The sequence below is a fragment of the Muntiacus reevesi genome, chromosome 22 (assembly GCF_963930625.1).
Source record: "Muntiacus reevesi chromosome 22, mMunRee1.1, whole genome shotgun sequence".
NCBI classification, from domain to species: domain Eukaryota; kingdom Metazoa; phylum Chordata; class Mammalia; order Artiodactyla; family Cervidae; genus Muntiacus; species Muntiacus reevesi.
The window spans coordinates 34251665-34269788 of record NC_089270.1 but is presented as its reverse complement, the minus strand read 5'-3'; the positions used below and the strand labels follow the sequence as shown (position 1 = coordinate 34269788).

The window sequence follows — 18124 nt, the reverse complement described above, 5'->3', positions numbered from 1 at the left end:
TGGAAGTCTTCTCCTGGTCCTCTGACCATCATATTGTACATCAGTATTATATGAAGTTCCCTCACTGGCTCATCTCTCAGTATATGGATTTTCCACAAAGTGTAACCACACCGCATTTCAGAGGAGTAAATTTTGAGGGCCTCATTTTGGCTTCCTTCCCCCTCCTTCTCCACTAGCATGACACATTTACACAGACCTTGACAAATTCACTTCATGCATTTATTAGTAACTAAGACACCAACCAACCATACTGGGAACAAATTTTTCTATAAACTCAATCCTGTTTAGGCCAAGTTTATTAAGTGTAACTCTAATCCCAGGAGAATCCCTACTTGAGGTTTCAGTTAACAGAAATAATGACAATAGTAATTAGGTCTAGAAGACAGGAAAATCCCACCAATTAATTTATTGATTTATTAAGCTGACCAATGGAAAATTTTGTTTGCTTAGGTAAGTTACTCTTGACCTTCAGCATAGTGTAATCCTTAATGATCCATAAATCACAACACAATAGAAAAAACAAAAACAGCCTTATAATCTAAAATAGACTAAAAAAAGTAATTTTAAAACATTGAATTAAATTAGAAAATGTGAACATTTAGCATAAGTGATGGCAAAAGTATTCTGTATTGAAACAAAAGTTAACCACATTGTATAGTGAAAAAGATATAATGATAAATTCCTGCCTTCATAAGATGTTTAAACATTGAGGATGTTTTGATGAACTTCAAAAGATTTAGAACAAGTTTAGTTTACTATAAGGTATTAAAACTCAAGAAATGCAGTACATAGACTGTCCAGGAAATTCTGTTGCATCATTACCCATAGTTTTCTACAGAAAGAACTGTCAATTATATTACAATAATTCAGGAAGCAATTACTTAGCTGGAAAAGGGTGTTGATTTATGCTCATTTTGACAATATGATTTAGTGACCAATTTTCCATAGAAGTGGGCTTAACAGTTTACATAGTATAAAAGAAAAGCAATTAGGCATTAAAATACCTCCAGTAAATCAAAACTTTCTGAAGGAATAGCTCTTTTATTCCCTATCATGTGAATATTTAGAAGGCAGCTTTAGCTATTTACGTATTTGTTTTGTACATGAAAAAACTATGGTATAGGATTGATGCTACCCCAAATGCTATACATGTTTATATATTCACATATAAAGCATATGAATATATTCAGATATATAATATGAGCACATATTACATACATATATTGTATGTTAATATATGTATATATTTATTACTTTTAATACAGGAGACTCTTTAACTTTGAATACTCTATATGATTTTTATCAGTTGTATCCACTCTGAACCAAAATTTTTTATTTTCAGTATCTGTAGAAAAAAAATAAACAATTAAGACTCATTAGGCGAATACTCAGCTTATCTAAGTTTAATATTTGAATTTTCTGACATCTAACAAGGAAAGTTATTTGGACTTTTTTAGCCACTCTCTCTGTTTCCTCACTCTTTCTTCCTATATTGGAGGAACTTCTTTTTCTTTTGGCTATTTCTTTTAAAATCTTTAAATATTCAGTGTCTCCAGCGTAGCATTTCAGAAATGCATTCTGTTAGATCTTACCCTTGTGGTGTAGGCTGCCTCGGGATCATCTTCCAGGACCCTGGAAAGCCCAAAGTCAGACACTTTGCACACAAGGTTACTGTTGATTAAGATGTTTCTAGCAGCAAGGTCTCTATGCACGTAGCCCATGTCGGAAAGGTATTTCATTCCTGCAGCGATGCCTCTCAGCATGCCAACCAGCTGGATCACAGTGAACTGCCCGTCATTTTTCTGTAAGGATTATACAGAGATATTAGTCCTGCAACACCTATCACTGGGGAAAGATACATAAGGATCTTCCTTCAATCCCTAAATTAATACATACTGCTACCAAATTCACATTGCAATTTCTATCTGAAGGAGAATGGAAAAAAAAATTAAGCAAGACAGTGAACTTGATAACTGTATCAGTTACCGAGTGTATACAAAGTGTCCTCTGCTTGGTGAAAGCAGATAGAGGCATTGAAAACCCTCGACCAAAATCTTATGTATTGCTGCTCTTTTCTGCATTGTAATTCCTTTCTTAGTCATCAGAAGAGCGTTTTCATCACTCTAATTTAGTGCCTGCTTTGGGTTAACACTGCACATTTTAGAACTGATTTAAAAGAAGCTGTTTGGATAGGCATATTGGGGTAAAGAAGTGGCCAGAGGAAATAAGTGAGATTCTGCAGTGGCAGATGAGGGAGGGAGGGACTGAGCAATGACCAGGGGAATGTTGGTATTTCTGGGAGGCTCGCGGGCACTGGATTTGGTGCAGACGCAAGAATAAGGCTCAACTGATGCTTATTTCGAAATAAAGGAATGATGTGACCTTAAGGGGCTGATAAAGTTAAATACATGTACAAGAAATTTGGCAGCAGAGTCTGGTAGAGGCTGGAGACTGGAAGAGACTTTTGCCTTACAATTGGACCTCTGTCATATTCTTGTGATGGTAACTAATGCCTCTGTTACTTCACTTTTCTACTCAAGGACAGTCGTTGCTATTTGAAGATGAAAGCTTGCCAGTCTACAGGCTTAATCAGGTCTGCAAATATGTTACATTGTTCAGTACATACTATTTACTAATAAAATGAGTAGCCAACGTTTAACATTTGGAGACTTGCATAGTAAATTCTTTTCCTAAAACCCAGAAGATCTAACAACATTGACTACCATCTATTATCACATAATGATTCTTCAAATACAGAAGTAAAAGTAGTGGCTGGCCCGCAGGGGAGTTATGAGTCTGTTTGACTCTTTCATTAGTATAGATGATTTTCACAGATTTTATAGACATTTTCCCTGTTCTGCCTGATATTACATATTTTGAGAGCGTTAAATACTTATATTCTTTTTAAAAATTTTTTCATTGTGATTGAAAAATTACAATGCAAAAAATTACAAAAAAAATTTTACAATCTTGTGTTAGTTTCAGGTGTAGAGTAAGTGAACCAGTTATACATATACATTTATCTACCCTTTTTTAGATTCTTTTCCCAATAGGCCATTACAGAGTATTGAGTAGAGTTTTCTGTTCTATATGGTAGGTATTCATTAGTTATCTATTTTATATATAATAGCATATACATCATTAATTTCAGTCTCCCAATTTATCCCCCTTTCCCCCAACTGGTGACCATAAGTTTGTTTTCTACATCTTTGACACTATTTCTATTTTGTAAACAAGCTCATTTGTACCATTTTTTATATTCCACATATAAGCAATACCATATGATATTTGTATTTCTCTGTCAAACTTACTTCAGAGAGAGTTAAGTACTTATAAAAGCTTCTCTTTTTTTCCTTTCCTTCATTCCTATCCTCCTTCCTTCCTTCCATCCTTTAATTTTTTTGGGGGAGGCACATTAACATACATTAAATAAAACCCTAGAGACATGTAATTTGGATGTGTATAAGTTTCAAGCCAATTTTCAAGCCAAAGTTAATTTTTGTAGTACAATTATCCTGACTCCAGATATTTCTATTTAAAATTTAGCTTTAAGGTGACTGGATTTCCACTTCAACATCACAGTGGGTATATAAATAACACTTTCAATAGTTGCATTTATCTCAAATCTTACCTTTAAAAATGTATCTAAAGAACCATTTTCCATATACTCTGTCACGATCATCACCGGTTTACCTGAAAAGAGCACAGTGGTATAAACTGCTGCTTTTTTAAGTTGTAGTCTTATCTAGGAAAAGTTTGCGTGCTAAGTCGCTTTTGTCATGTCCAGCTCTTTTTCATCCCTATAGCCCACCAGGCTTCTCTCTCCATGACATTCTCCAGGCAAGAATACTGGAGTGGATTGCTATGCCCTCCTCCAGGGGATCTTCCCGATCTTCCCGACCCAGGCATCAAACCTATGTCTTTTGTGTCCACTGGAGTTGGCAGCAAGTTCTTTAACAGTAGTGCCACCTTCCCCTGGAAGCTTTTATTTTAGTGTGCAAATTATATATATTTATATATAAAACAGTCCTCTTTGAGTAGCAAGTACATTCCTGGCATGATGATATCTTAGGATATACTAAATGGAGTCAGTGAGAAGACAGTATCACAAGAATGATAAAGATTGACATTTAAGATACAAAAAACTTTTTTCAATATCAAAGTTCATTTATGTAGACAATGAGATTAAGGATGAATTTCATTTTAATAGAGGTAATGATATGAAGTGCCAAATAATAATATCCAGCAAACAAATTCATCTTTCTCACAAGTTAGTTCAGTCGCTCAGTCGTGTCCGACTCTTTGCAACCCATGAACCGCAGGACACCAAGATTCCCTGTCCATCACCAACTCCCGGAGTTTACCCAAACTCATGTCCATTGAGTCAGTGATGCCATCCAGCCATCTCATCCTCTGTTGTCCCCTTCTCCTTCTGCCTTCAATCTTTCCCAACATCAGGGTCTTTTCAAATAAGTCAGCTCTTCGCATCAGGTGGCCAAATTATTGGAGTTTCAGCTTCAGCATCAGTCCTTCCAGTGAACATCCAGGACTGATTTCCTTTAGGATGGACTGGGTGGATCTCCTTGCAGTCCAAGGGACTCTCAAGACTCTTCTCCAACACCACAGTTCAAAAGCATCAATTCTTCGACGCTCAGCTTTCTTTATAGTCCAACTCTCACACGCATACATGACTACTGGAAAAACCACAGCCTTGACTAGACAGACCTTTGTTGATAAAGTAATATCTCTGCTTTTAAATATGCTGTCTAGGTTGGTCATAACATTTCTTCCAAGGAGTAAGCATCTTTTAATTTCATGGCTGCAGTCACCATCTGCAGTGATTTTGGAGCCCAGAAAAATAAAGTCTGGCACTGTTTCCACTGTTTCCCCATCTATTTGCCATGAAGTGATGGACTGGATGCCATGATCTTAGTTTTCTGAATGCTGAGCTTTAAGCCAACTTTTTCACTCTCCTCTTTCACTTTCAAGAGGCTCTTTAGTTCTTCTTCACTTTCTGCCATATGGGTGGTGTCATCTGCATATTGATATTTCTCCCAGCAATCTTGATTCCAGCTTATGCATCCTCCAGCCCAGTGTTTCTCATGATGTACTCTGCATATAAGTTAAATAAGCAGCTTGACAATATACAGCCTTGATGTACTCCTTTTCCTATTTGGAATCAGTCTGTTGTTCCATGTCCAGTTCTAATTGCTGCTTCCTCACCTGCATACAGGTTTCTCAAGAGTTCTAAATAGAAACTCTCATCCAGTCTAACTGCCCTACTGATGATCCCTGGAATATATGTTGCATTTTCTCAACTTTATTTCCATGTTCTTGTAATACTTTTACTTATGGCTACCTCTCTTTGCCCTCTATGCCACATACCTACAATCTCTATCAACCCAAATTTTTCCATCCTTCAAAACCCTGTTCTAGTTCCTCTTGTTTTCTGGAAACATCTTTTGTAATCATTGTTCTAATGGATGAGGTCCTCCTCTGTTCACGTCTGATATAAAACTGTAGCTGGACAGACTCTGAAGCCACACTGCTTGGCTTTGTATCCCAGATAAATCAGTTACTATCATATGATCTTAGGCAAATCAGTTCTCATCTGCATACCTCAGTTTTCTCATCTCTAAAATGGGGAGACTTAATGGCACCTGCTTCACAGAGTTATTGTGAGTATCCCCCCAAGTCATATTACTATCCAATATGTGCCCATCACTTAGAACTTAAATTTACTATATATCATTATTTTATAAACTTTATCAACTTTGTACATAAACGTCATTGCTAGATGTAATTTGACCAAGAGAATAGATCATATTTTACCCTCATAAAATTATGGCATTATGTGTGTAATATGTCTGTGATATAAGATGAAAAATATAAGATCAAAAATATTTGCTATATGAAAAAATACCTAAAACAAGGTTGTTAGTTTTATCACTCTACATTAATCTCACTACATTATAAACATGTCCCTTTATTCTTTAATAAATGTATACTACATACAATTTTAGGGCTAAATTAAACTGAGAAAAAGATCTTATGGTAGAAAATTTCTATCTCATATGTCTATTAGTTAGTTTTTTATATAATAGGGGAAATGGGGCCTATCAATTATGAAATGCACTATAATTAACTTAATGGCATTCTCCAGAAAGGTTCCTGTATTTTACTTGAGAAGTGATTCATTCAGGTCATAGAATTAGAACTTTTAAATTTATTCAATCAACATTACCTTGAAGTGCAAACAGATATAAAAAGATAGGAAGAAAAAGTAGTTTTCATTCCAAAATCACTTAAAACGCTCTATTTAGTATAATAAGGTGCATGCGCGTGTGGTGTCACTTCAGTCGTATCTGACTTCTTGTGTCATTATGGACTGTGGCCTGTCAGCCTCCTCTGTCCATGGGATTCTCCAGGCAACGATACTGGAGTGGTTTGCTGTGCCTCCCTCCAGGGTATCTTCCTGACCTGGGGATTGAACCCGTTTCTCCTGCATTGCAGATGGGTTCTTTACTGCTGAGCCATCAATAGTTCAGTCTAATTTCTCACTCAGATAATTATCTTCTGTTAAAACACTTCAGAATATTATTCTTTGAATGGAATGTGACAAGTAATACTATAAAGGCAGACTGATTTCTCTCCTCCTCTTTAAAGTTTGTAAAAGTTATAAAAAAAAAGTTTGTCTAAAATAATGTATCATATATTTGCAGTATACCTATGTTAGGTAAAACACCCCATATGTAGAAAATATGCATTAGAGATGTCATTTGACTTGAACTTTGAAAGTGTCAGCGTTGTAACAAAAGGTGACAGGGACTCCAGGAAGAAGAGGCAGCCTGTATCTTGTCATGAAAGAGCTCGTCAACTTCAAACATGGCTAGAGGCCTGGATTTTCCTTCTTAATTCAGGAAATGACAGAGATGAGTTGGGGAACACTGATTTTTAAAATTACTGGAAATACAATACCAGAAAAAAAAAAAAAAAGAGTGACTCATGTTGTATTTGTAAATGGCCATGGCAATAAACAACAACAAAAAAGATTACAAATGCTTTTTCTCCTTAGGATTATTGTAATCTAAGTTCATGAATTGAGATATGCTCCCAGATTCAGTTCAGTTCAGTTCAGTTGCTCAGTCGTGCCTGACTCTTCGTGACCCCATGGACTGCAGCATGCCAGACCTCCCTGTCCACCACCAACTCCCGGAGTCTACTCAAACTCATTTCCATTGAATAAGTGATGCCATCCAACCATCTCACCCTCTGCTGTCCCCTTCTCCTCCTACCCCCAATCCCTCCCAGCATCAGGGTCTTTTCAAATGGGTCACCTCTTCCCTCCCAGATTAACTCCATTTTAATCACACTGCCACACCCATTCAATGGACCTCAGACAAACTACTAAATAGACAAAATTCTGCTTTGGGTTGTTTGGTCTCATTCTATCCTAGGGCTTATTTCTGATTTTCATTAATGTTGAAACCCCTTTTCTTTCAAAAGTCCAGAATTAATAACTGTTTAGGCACAGGGACCAACATGTCCAAAGTTCCACCAGCCACAATGCTGGAATATTGAAACATCCTGCTATACCAGACATCACTCCTTCATCTGTCTGATTTCAGGAATTCAGAAGTACTCAGAGATGAAGCTGAGTAGGCATACAAAAGGGACATGCGGGTAACCCTGGCTTTAGTTTTTATCAAACAGTATGGAAGTAATTTAAAAAAATTATAGGTATTCGCATCAAAAATTATAGGTATTAGCATTACTGAAGTACACACTTCAGTAAGTGTGTACTTACTGAACACCAGCTCTGAACAAGCTAGAAAAAAAGGTCTACGTTTTCAGGAATCAGCCTGTTTCCAGGAATCTGCCCTGTGAAGCTCTTTGACTTTCATTTACAGAAATCCACTGAGGGAGTTGTCAGAGTTTAATCGGAACTGGAAGAACTGAATTCCAGCAGATATCCAGGGGATATAGTCCAAGCTTTCCTTCATCAGAACCTCTCAGTCCCTACCCTGTGAGTAGATGCTTGTCCATCAAAGTGAAGGCTTTGTCAATATCTACGTTTACCTCCTCTATCCCATCCTTTTATGATTACAGTACCTCCCCTATATTACTACTGCACAACCTTCAGCTTCCTTCTGTTCTCTTTTTCTAGAATTTCTTCTTTGCATTTGTCCTCTAATTTTTTAGACCCTCTTCTTACAGTTATGGGTTAGTGTAAATATTTATTACTGTTCTCCCAAGGTCTCCTGAGCAGGAGTTGGATAAATCCCTATGTAAAAAATCTCTTTCTTAGGCAAGTTTGTTCCTTAAATTCAACCCAAGTTCACTGAGCTTAGATGAAAGAATTCATAATCTAAAGAGAATGAACTGATCATAAAACTTACTGTTATTAAATAGTATATATTTGGAAACAAAAAATGGTTATTTTTTTAGGGAGATAGACACCTGGTGCCTCTCCTATAAGGTTTTTCTGGGGTTCATCACCTAATTTTAAAAGTCAGATACATTATTTATGACAGTGTAGGTTGTATTTTCAATAGCAAAAATGTTATTTGAAAAATATGATAGGGATCTAAAATGCCTCTCATATTTCAGAAAATGTTGCTGCTGCTAAGTCGCTTCAGTTGTGTCCAACTCTGTGTGACCCCATAGACGGCAGCCCACCAGGTTCCCCTGTCCCTGAGATTCTCCAGGCAAGAACACTGGAGTGGGTTGCCATTTCCTCCTTCAATGCATGAGAGTGAAAGAGAAGTCACTCAGTTGTGTCCAGCTCTTCGCAACCCCACGGACTGCAGCCCGCCAGTCTCCACCGTCCATGGGATTCTCCAGGCAAGAGTACTGGAGTGGGTTGCCATTGCTTTCTCCATCAGAAAATGGGGGAAAAGCAATAAAAATGCATATTTGCAAATAAGCATGACCTTCTTTTGTTGACAAGAATAAGAAAATTCACAATCCATCTGATTATTTTTTATGCTTGAGTCATTTTAATGATAATTATATTTAGTTTGGCTTATGTTTTGTCTCAGTTCCTGCTAGTCTGCAAAAATGACATAGCAATAATTAATGTGGCTTACTCTAACCATTGCAAACTCAATAAAATGGCATAAATCATTTTCCATTATCCAGTTGAAGTACAGACAAAGAGTAGATTTGCCAATAATTTTGAAAGCATATTATAAAAAATCAATATAAAAAGAGCTCATAAAGCATGTTAAAACATGATTTTAATCTGAGAGTGGAGTTTTTATATTACTTTATGTTATTTACTAAGGACACAATTCAGGCAGAGTCTAAGCAGTAATAGAAACAGATTATTCGAGGAATTTGCCTAGGTCATATTTTATCACTGTGTATTGATAATCATAAAACAGCTACAGTTTATTGATTTATTGAGTGCTCACTTCTTACAAGTCATGATGTTAATTTTAACTGTCATCAAGATTCTGTAACACTGATATTACAAATGACTCTTTTCAGAGAGAAAAGTGTGGCTTAAAAAGATTCAATGTATTACCTGAGTTGATTAGTGCAAGTTATAAAAAACAAAGTTGGGAATCAAATTCATGTCTACCTGATTATGAAAGCTGTTTTCCTTCCCTCCACACTATGATGCCTATAATTTCCACATTTATTTTAAATTTCATTTTAAAACTTAAAAGATAGTCTTTTGTGCAATATTAAGTTTGATAATCATGACTGTGCCACACCAGCCGGCTCATGCATTAAAGGTAGATCTGGTGGGAATTCAGTTGCTCTCAATAAATAACATATTCTTACGTACGATCATTACTTATGGATGATCCAGGCATTCTGAAGTGTTCAATAGTGAAGTGGATAGGTTTTGGGTTCTATAATACTTCTGTGAAGAATCTAAAGTGTTCAAACCCATGGAAAAATAAAGCAGAATGGTGGCTGCCAGTGCCTTGGGAGGGGAAAGGAGGGATTTCCGTTTCATGGGTATGTAGTTTCAGTTTTGTGAGACAAAAAGTTTCTAGAGATTAGCCATATCACATTGTGTTTACAATGAACAAAACTGTACTGTGTAATCTGCACCTAAAATTTTAATAGGGTAGATATCATGATATGTGGGTTTATCTTGCCACAATAAAACAAAACTTCATCTGCTGCCTTACTGATTTTTTTTGTTGTTGTTGCTCATGTCCAACAAAATTCAAGAAAGGAGAGAACACATCATTTCTGGTAAAGCAGTCTCTTTTCATAAGCTATCTCAAAATCAGGTTAAACAAACTTTGGGGAATGTTGACTTAGCCCTTGTTTTTCAGAGCATGGCCCTTGACAAGTGGCATAGCTATCACCCAAGAGAGAGCTTGTTAGAAATCCAAAATCTCAGAGCCCAAACCAATCTATGGAAACAGATTCTGCATTCTAGCAGTATCTTCAGAGGCACATAATATTTTGAGAAACACTGAACTAGGCCACATCACAAGAGCTGTAGCTAAATCTGGGCTTATTCTTTTACTTGCATTGATACCAACCTGCTTTTCTGAAACCATGAATGCATCAGGAAACACACGGAACCACTTAAGGATATAGGGTAGCACTTAACTTAGAAACATCATAATTCACTGAAAAACAGCTGTCACTTGGCTTCTCTTAGAAACATTTTATAAGATTTGTAAATAATTAAAAGTAAGCCTATGCTTATAGTGGTGCAGTTGGTAAAGAATCTGCCTGCAATTCAGAAGACAGAGGTTCAATCCCTGGGTAGGGAAAATCCCCTGGAGGAGGAAATGGCAACCCACTCCAGTATTCTTGCATGGAAAGTCCCATGGACAGAGGAGCCTGGTGGGCTGCAATCCATGGGATGGCAAAGAGTTGGACACGACTGAGTGTCTGAGCATATTATTATATTTATACATCTGTAATTATATTTTGCTATGCCATTATATATATTTGGCTAGTATTCCATTTAGTGCATTAATACTTGTAGCGTCTTAGAATTACTTTTATTTTTATTCCAAGGGAAGCTTGGAATAACAAATATCACAATTCAATTATTAGGGGTCAAACAGAAAATGGGATCTTGTGCTTGTAGTAGGAATAGATAATGCTTATTAGCAGTGAAGTGGGAAGGGAGGAAATTATATGGGGCAAACAGAATTTAGCAGGGCACTGAGATTATTTTAATTCCACTTATAAAATTATGTAATTTTAATTTTGGGAAAGATTATAAAATCAAAAACCTCTATACCTTACCTGAGACAGGAGCATGGAAAAGCTAAATGTTTCTATTAAGCAGAAATTTCAAGCTTTCCATAATATCCTCTTTTATTTCATATTATTTACATTGATATAAACTTTTTCATTAGCTGCTCATTTATCAAGTTAAAAATGAATTAGAACTTGCCTGACATTAGCGAAGGTGGATAATTACTTGTGAACTCAGAGATTATCAACTTTGCACAGGAGCTGAGGAATCTAAGAATAAAAATTGTGACAGCTTTCTTTTATTAATAATGAAATTTACTTTAAATCACAAGGTTTGATTTACTAATAGTCAATCTTTGAGTCAGTAAATCTCTCTTTCTACAGGTATCTATCTTTCTGGTGAGTAAGATTTAGATTTTATCAGAGACAGCACTTGGAGAAGGAAATGGCAACCCACTCCAGTGTTCTTGCCTGGAGAATCCCAGGGACGGGGGAGCCTGGTGGGCTGCTGTCTATGGGGTCGCACAGAGTCGGACACGACTGATGCGACTTAGCAGCAGCAGCAGAGACAGCACTTGTAAATATCTAATAAATATTTTGTTTATTTTCTATACCTCTTTCTATGCCCTCAAAATTCAAAACAAGTATCTGCGGGCAGCATGTTGTAGAAAAAAGAACCTGCAAGGCTTGAATGGAACTTGCAAAGAACGTTCATGAAAGGACAGGGGATGAATGAGAGGAGTCTGGTAAGAGCTTAACTTGAAGATGTAATAGAAGAATAGATAACTGGCATCCATTCTACTTCAGTGTTAAATTTATGTCCATCATGGTTTATCCTGATAATGGCTCATAGAATTGTTTCGTTTTGTGAAACAGAAGATGTAAAATAGAAGCATACTCATACTGCAAACATTTTCATTATACTTTCAGAGTTCAATCTTATACAACTAGATGCTTATAAGCCTCTCAAAAGTAACTTGTCCACAACGGAACTACTGATTACCAACCACAGTCTTGCTCCTCCTGCAGTTTTCCCCATAAGTGGAAATTCCTTTCTTTAAGGGACTCAGGACAAAAGTAATTTAAAATTATCATTGACTCTTCTCTTTATCTCACATTCCACATCTAATTCACAAGAAGCTTTCCTGTGATTGCCTTCAAAACATCTATAGAATTCAACTACTCCTCACCATCTTGTTAGATTACTATCCTGATCTAACCCTAATGAGATGTGAATGACAGTAGTCTCCTCACTCTCTTTCCATTTCAACATTGACTTCTACATCTTTATTCAACACAGCATCCTGACTTATCCTATTAATGTAGAAATAAGATTCCATCACATTGTGGCTCCAAAGCTCAGATTAAGAGACAGTCTTTGCAGGGACCAAAATGTTCACACACCATCTAAGCTCCTATTACATCTTCAAATTAAGCTCTTACCAGACTCCCCTCATTCATTCCATTGTAGCAACATTGGCCCTGTGGTCTCTTGAGCATTCTATGCAAGTTCCATTCAAGCCTTGCAGGTCCTTCTTTCTATACTACACTGATCTCAGATATCTGTAAGGCCCACACCTTCAATTTATTCAAGCATTATTAGACAGATCTTTCTCTAATGAAACCAACAACTCTCAATAGAAACAATCCATAATCTCCTAATTTAATGCTACTTTTTTCATTTAATGTATTGTAAATGTATTTGTTCAATTAGTTTCTGTCTCCCCAACTCAAAGGTAAGCTCCATAAAGGCAGAAAATCAGTTTGTTTAATCTCCACTGTATCCTACTGATTAATAAGGATAGATATTTAGTATGTGATCAATTAATACCTTTTGAATAAAGAAATGTTTCTTGTCACATGTATAGTGAATAATGATATATGAAGTTAGTAATGTACACTGTTTAAGAGTTTGGATTTTGGAGTCATATAGAATCATTTTAAAATCTGGTATTATCCTACACTATATTTATGCTATCAGATAAGGTATTTAACCTCTTTAAGGTTAAATTTTCCTATCTGAAAGTTGAGAACAAATATTATCTTCAGGATAGCATTGTTGTGCACATGAAAGGAGATAATATGTAAAAAGTATTAACATAGCACATTCTTAAAGTAATGTTAATGATCAGTAGTGGTTATGTCCTTGGGTTGGGAAGATACCCTGGAGAATGAAATGGAAACCCATTCCAGTATTCTTCCCTGGGAAACTCCATGGACAGAGGAGCCCGGGGGGCTATAGTCCATGAGGTCTCTAAAGAGTCAGACATGATTTAGCGGCTAAACAGCAACAACATCCTTTACTTTGAACCTATGTGTATCTTTAGCTCTGAAATATATGTGTGTGTAGTGGTTATAACTGCTATATGCAAGGTCTTGTGAAAGATCCTCATGTACTTTCCTTTGTATGCCTTTTAACTTTTTTCCTAAAACACTCATGGTTTTATAGAACAAAGCTATTTAAATTAAAATATAAACTTTATATCACTTTAACTCATTTAAAATTTTTAGATAACTGCAATTTAGTCGAGTCATTTAATATTATTATTCATCTTTTAAAACGTATTTTATTTATTTATTTTGGGTTGTGCTGGGATTCGTTGCTGCATAGGTTTTTCTCTAGTTGAGCTCTCAGTGAGTGGGGACTGCTCTCTAATTGCGATGTGTGAGCTTCTGACTTCAGTGGCTTCTCTTGTTGTGGAGGATGGGCTCTAGGGTGCACAGTTTCAGCCTAGCTCCCAGACTCTAGAGCACAGATCAGTAGTTGCGCCACATGGGCTTGGTTATCCTGTGGCATGTGGGATCATCTCAGATCAAGGATTGAACCCATGTCTCCTGCACTGGCAGACAGATTCTTTACCACTGAGCCATCTGGGAAGCCCAATCAATCTTGTCTTTTTCAAAAAAGGGTTAAGATTACCTAATGTGTCTGGTCCTATGACAGACACTAGAGGCACTGTAAACACATATCAATTTCAAGAAGTTCATCATGTAGTAGGATAATGTATTTATAGAGAGATAACTATGATATAATGGGCAGCAGATAAACGCAACTAGAATTTGTAAGATTGTCTCTGGCTGAGAATTCATTCATTCAACAAATACATGAAGTACTACACGTGCTGAGTGCTGGTCTGGAAACGGGTGCATGTGTGCTCAGTTGCTCAGCTGTCCGACTCTTTGCAACTCTATAGACTGTAGCCCGCCAGGCTCCTCTGTCCATAGGATTTTTCAGGCAAGAATACTGGAGTGGGTTGCCATTTCCTCCTCCAGGATATCTTTCCAACCCAGGGATTAAACCTGCATCTCCTTCATTGCAGGTGGGTTCTTTATTTACTGAGCCATTGGGGAAGCCCTGATCTAGCAACCTGGAGGTGAGCAAAATAAAACAAATGTAGAGCTCGGATGCTTTCCTTTACTCAGCTATTCAACATTATTGAGTAGCTTACTCTATGCAAGGCAGACAATGAGGACAGAGGGGAAAATTAAGATAAATCATGCTGGTCTCATGGAGAATGTCATATTTGAATAATCTTGAAGGTCAAGTAGAGCTGAGGAAAGTGGAGAGGACATACTAGAGCTGAATGAAGTGTCACCAAGGGGAAGAACAAGAACTAGTTGGAGATCCTGGAAAAGAAATAGTGTAATATGGAGATATGACAAAATTATATCAAGTATCAAAATAAATGTATTCTGCTTGATTTGTTTGCTCCTGGTGATGAAGCAGGAGCGAAAAGTGATCTTGTAAAATGTATGGAATGGACTGATATCCACTGGAAAATAGCAAAATGGCAAGACTAGTTTGAAGACTGTTGGAATAGCCCTGGGCAATATATAATAAGGGCCTATAAAATAAAATGGACTTTATAGGATAGAAAATACTATATTTGAAAGGTAATTACAAATTTATATAAGTAAGAATTGTTTCACAATTTAAACAATTAATTGTCATTGAATGTGCTATCTCCTCAGACACAGAAAGAAAAATAGGGAGACATTTCTTTCATTGTTCTCTAGCATTTTGTTTAAATTTATTAATTTTACAGGAGAACTAAAAAAAACTGGCTTCCCTGGTGGCTTAGACAGTAGAGAATCTGCCTACAATATGGGTGACTGGGGTTGACCCCTGGGTTGGGAAGATCCCTAATGGCAGGTAACCTATTCCAGTATTGTTGCCTGGAGAATTTCATGGACAGCCAGGCTACAGTTCATGGAATCACAAAGAGTCATGACTGAGTGACTAACTCTCTCTCACACACACACACACACACACACACACACACACAAACACAAACACAATATAACTATGAATAATTCTAAGACATAACTGAAATAGTTATTTATTCAATTTTGATAATATTTCCATGGGCGAGAAAAATAAATCTTAGAGAACCAAGAATGCTACAGTGGATAAATTATAATTTCCCTCTTAAATTTTGTTTCCTTAATCTATTTAAATAGTAAACGCTGGCTCCATGTATGTTATATTAAAGCATCTTGCATTGCGAATGAGTCAATTAAGCCAAGAACTGTGGGTTTTTACATCATTTGTCATAAAGCCTCTGTAGAATATATATCTGTTTATGATGTGTCCTGTTTAACAACAAATCACAGAAGGAATCTGGATGAGGGCCCACGTTTCTGGCAGGTGTGGTAGTGATACAGGAAAGAAGGTTCATGATGGCACCACCCTGAGCAGTGCTACTTCAGGCTCCCCACCTCTGCTTCAATCAGAAAAATCACAAGATTTAGTTGCACTTATGTCTCATTATCTGTGTGCTGCAGGTTGAGAATAATTGCTGAATAAATTAGCATCAGATCAGAGAGCATGAAATTAAGGACACAAATAAAGTGAGTTGCAACATGGTAAATTAAAAACAAGTTGAAGACTTCCTAGGTTGAACATCAAGAGCTACATTTATTAAGGGGAAATAGTTTCAACTCATATAGAACAAATAAGACAAAGAAATATTTTAAATATTTACATTTTGCTTTACACATATGTGTAGCTTCATGGCAGCAACATCAAAGAGAATATTCGATTAGAAGATTGGAAATGTTAAGTCTGTATTTTCAACCACAGTCCTGGTTTTTTAAACTAGACTTTCAGAATTTAAAGATGATCATTTGTTGATGATGACATTTACTTCCAAAAACAAAGTTCTCAAATGCATATAAAATAGTATATGACAAATTCAGTTGTCTTACTTTGAGAAGTTTAGTTGACTTTTATTGTCTCAGCCAGAACCATTCACATAAAACAAGTTCTGTAATAAATTAAGGGTCTATAAAAGTAGGTGAATATTAGCTACAGTAATTTTTGGATCTTGTCTAGTATTATCTGGGGGTTTCCCTGATGGCTCACATGGTAAAGAATCTGCCTGCAATGCAAGAGACCTGGATTCAATCCCTGGGTTGAGAAGATCCCCTGGGAAGGGAATAGCAACCCACTCCAGTATTCTTGCCTGGAGAATTCCATGGACAGAGGAGCCTGGTGGGCTACAGTTCACGGCGTCACAAAGAGTCAGACACAACTGAGCCACTAACACTTCTTATCTGATGCATTTACTTAAGTAGATAAAATAAATACCTATTCACCAATACAATTATCTTTAATTTTATTCACATGCAAACATATCTTAATTTCATCTGTATACAATTTTTATAAGGTAGGTATGATTTTTTGTGTGTGTGTGACATTGAGGCTCAAAATTAAAGTGGCATGGATTGGTTCAGGTTTAAGTGTAATGGGTTTACATAAATATTTAGGATGTTTCTGCTTCTTCAAGGAGCAAATATTTTTAGCCAGGGAGCTAAAAATATATATGCAAGAAAGAAAAAAATAAATGAAAGATCTGAATAAGAGGTTTGGACAAAGTAAGGAACACTGCAGAAATTTACAAAAATCCTTACATTAGCACAGTGTTCAAAAGGAGGAGGTTATTTCAGGGTTAAGTGATGAGGAATTATTTTGTGGAGGTGGTGATGGAATTTGAATAAGGTTTTGAAGGAACTGCAAAGGTAGTTAGGTTTCAGAGAAAGAGGCAATATAGGCAGGGTAACATATCAATTAAAATGGATTAGTAATGACATGGATATGGAGAATTTCAGAGCACAGGAAGAGAGATAAATGGAAAAGTAATAACCATGTATTTATTAATTACCTGCTCTATGTCATGCTCATTTAAACATTACTTGTATTAATTCAAGTCACCTTTGCAACATCACTATGAGGCACTCTTATCCCATGTCATTAGGGAGGAAACTCAGGTTCTGAATGTATCACTAACTTGTGCAAAGCCACATGGTAGTTCATGGCAGAAGCAAAATTAAAATCAGTGGATAGATCCATAGCCATGTTCTTGACCATTATGCGGTATTGCCTTCTGTGATCACAATCGTGATCTGTCACTCTTCTACACATTACAGCTTAACTCATTACAGGGTAGATTGGCTGCCTACACATAGGCCTTAGTTTTACATATACCCTTGAGGAAGTCATGGTCAGTGTTTATTTGAGGAAGTGGAATTTAACAGTCATATTAAGGATGAAAAGAAGACATAAAATAAATGAAAGATTTTGTATATTATTATACTGTGACTGTCATTAAGAAGTATGTTTTATAATAGATAATACCTTTTTTGCATAGCAAATGACTACTCAATCACTGTTAACTCCTGTTTCCATAGCATTTATCCCGGTATATGCTATCACTAATGTACTTCCAATGTCCTTCCTTCAGATAGAATATAGCCCCGTTCAAGTTCTGATTTCACTTTACTGTCCCTCTGACACTCTCCCTCACATCACATTCTAACCTAAAATATTCCTCCCCATTCATTATAGGACATGATTTTTGCAAAATCTATTTTATTCCTTCAAAAAATATTTATTTTATTTGTCTCTCATTTGCCTCTTGCCCCTGCCCCTTACCTTTTT

General features: G+C 36.4%; 1 protein-coding gene across 5 annotated transcripts in view; it reads right to left on the bottom strand.

Annotated features, from left to right (window-relative positions):
• The window catches only part of EPHA5 (EPH receptor A5), a 367698-nt gene that overhangs the window by 32218 nt on the left and 317356 nt on the right, over positions 1-18124 (bottom strand). For all 5 annotated transcript variants that reach the window (XM_065914341.1, XM_065914337.1, XM_065914342.1 and 2 more), the window contains 2 exons: positions 3632-3693; positions 1593-1802 (listed from right to left, as the gene is read on the bottom strand). In XM_065914341.1, the coding sequence (XP_065770413.1) occupies positions 1593-1802; positions 3632-3693 (272 nt within the window). The remainder of the gene's footprint in view (positions 1-1592; positions 1803-3631; positions 3694-18124) is intronic.